The 2293-nt window shown below is 43.5% G+C and overlaps 1 protein-coding gene across 1 annotated transcript in view; it reads left to right on the top strand.

The window, feature by feature from the left end:
* LOC109462075 (acrosin-like) overlaps nucleotides 1-489 on the top strand; it is a 3991-nt gene extending 3502 nt beyond the window's left edge. Inside the window, exon 3 of the mRNA XM_019758574.1 lies at nucleotides 378-489. Coding sequence (XP_019614133.1) covers nucleotides 378-489 — 112 coding nt within the window. The remainder of the gene's footprint in view (nucleotides 1-377) is intronic.
* The last annotated feature ends 1804 nt before the right edge of the window (nucleotides 490-2293 follow it).

Below are 2293 nucleotides of genomic sequence, written 5' to 3'. Positions count from 1 at the left end.
GTGTGTGTGTGTGCGCGCGCGTGCGTGTGTGTGTGTGTGTGCGCGTGCGTGTGTGTGTGTGGCGTCTGTGTGTGTGTGTGTGGCGTCTGTGTGTGTGTGTGTGTGTGTGTGTCTGTATGTGTGTGTGGCGTCTGTGTGTGTGTCAGTGTGTGTGTGACACTGTGTGTGTGTGCATGTGTGTGTGTGTGTGTACCGTGTGTGTCTGTGTGTTTGTGTATGTGACATAGAAGTCCACATTGCCATTTATTATAGTAATTTTAGGGCTAATGTACCTTTATCACGGGATCAGTACTCCTGTTTGTACTACAAACACATACCTTTACCTTTGTACAATAAAGGTTATCTGTTAATTTCTTGTTGGCCCTTTTCTATTACAGCATGTCGGGAGGGTATCCACCGGCGGCCCAGCCCCCCTATCCCCCGGGATCCGCTTCCCCACCCACGGGATACCCCCCTCCTGGCCTGCCTATATATATAATATATAAATAACTAGAAAGGCCGACATTTGCTTGGGAGCAAATACAACATATTTCAGTCCATCTCCCTCCCACGCAAAAGTGGACTATTCCAAACTTACCCCAGTGCAAAACTGGCAAAGGTTCTCAAATAAATGAATTAAATAGTAGCTATATGAGAACAAAGATGCAAGAACAAGTACTTTGGATCTCGTAAGCTTTGCTAATCTTATTACAGGTAAATACTAACAATGATGAAATTTGATACATTTTGAAGGTCTTAGGCACATAAAATTGAATGTGTGGGTCATTACGCACGACTTAGGTGCAATGTGACCTCAGGTAACCCACAATGGAACACGTGTTCCATGGATGGAACGGGCCATTCTTTGGATAGAACATGGAACGGGTACAGCACTTTTGGCCCTTTTTTGCTGAAAATAGCCATTAAAGTCCCCCAAATGAGTCATTTGGAAGTGGTGTTTGCCAAATACGCGACTGCTATTCTGTAGACACACGTTCAAGGTACCCTTATACCGAATTTCAGATCATTTGGTTGTAAAACCAGGGCTCAGGATCCAAAAATCCATTTTTTTGTCGAAAAATGCCCCAAAAAACCTTCATAAAAATTTTTCAAAGGCATTTATCGAAATGCATCTGGGTATTGGCCCACTCTACCTCCATGCCAAGTTTCAAGTCATTTGGCTGAATGATGGCGGAGTTGAATCCCTTTGACTGTGTGGCAGGAGGAGGAGAAGAAGGAGGAGAAGAAGGAGAAACATGAGGGAAAACAATATATTTCATCCATACCATGGTATGGACTGAAATATAATAATATATATATATAATGCATGTACTACCGGTGCAAAAGGCTTTCTATACGGTAAACAATAATAAGATGGAAAATAGGGACAGAAATTGGTAAGTTATTGGCAAAATATTTTGGCATCGTGCCTTACTAAATTAAAGACTTTTGCAAGTATCCAATTCATGACACAGACAGCAAAGGAGCCTAATGTTCTCTACAGACGACCGTGAAACAGAAAACTAGAGCAAAGAATTTTAAAATCTATCTTATAAAAATGTACAAGTTTAACAAGAGAAATGGATGTATGTATTATCAGGTGTTTTGCGCTATAGCTACAATAATGTATTCTTGGTATATCTTTTTATATTTCCTCGCATTTAATGTTTTTTATTCTTGACATATAACAGTTTCTTACATCATCAGTGTTGCATTTTTATTCACTCTGTGTGTGTTGTTCGTATCATACTTAATACATGTATATAGCAAAATGTAGCACATAGGCAGAATGTAGCCTCTATTAGTCTACGGGAAGCGGCTGGAAAGAGCAGATAGAAATTGACCAAATCGACAGTTGATATACCAGGGGAGTTGGTCCGCACTTTAATATCTTAATTGATAATTAAAGCACGTTAGGTACAACGACAGGCCCTTCGCGTTTGCCTCGTAGGCGGTTGCCAGGGTCAGTATACAGGCTAGCTCCTCGGCTCCAGGGCTAGCCTGGGTGCCGGACTGTTGCCAGGGCCAGTATACAGGCTATCTCCTCGGCTCCAGGGCTAGCCTGGGTGCCAGACTGTTGCCAGGGTCAGTATACAGGCTATCTCCTCGGCTCCAGGGCTAGCCTGGGTGCCAGACTGTTGCCGGGGCCAGTATACAGGCTAGCTCCTCGGCTCCAGGGCTAGCCTGGGTGCCAGACTGTTGCCAGGGTCAGCCTGGCACCCAGGCCAATTCATTGTGATAGTGTAGATTTTAGGGCGTAAACTTCTATCAACTCTCTGGGGTTCGTATCAACAAATTCGGCCGAAGGTTGTTG

This window comes from Branchiostoma belcheri, unplaced genomic scaffold (genome assembly GCF_001625305.1).
Source record: "Branchiostoma belcheri isolate BF01 breed outbred unplaced genomic scaffold, Haploidv18h27 scaffold99, whole genome shotgun sequence".
NCBI lineage: Eukaryota > Metazoa > Chordata > Leptocardii > Amphioxiformes > Branchiostomatidae > Branchiostoma > Branchiostoma belcheri.
This window is presented reverse-complemented; position numbering and strand designations above follow the sequence as displayed.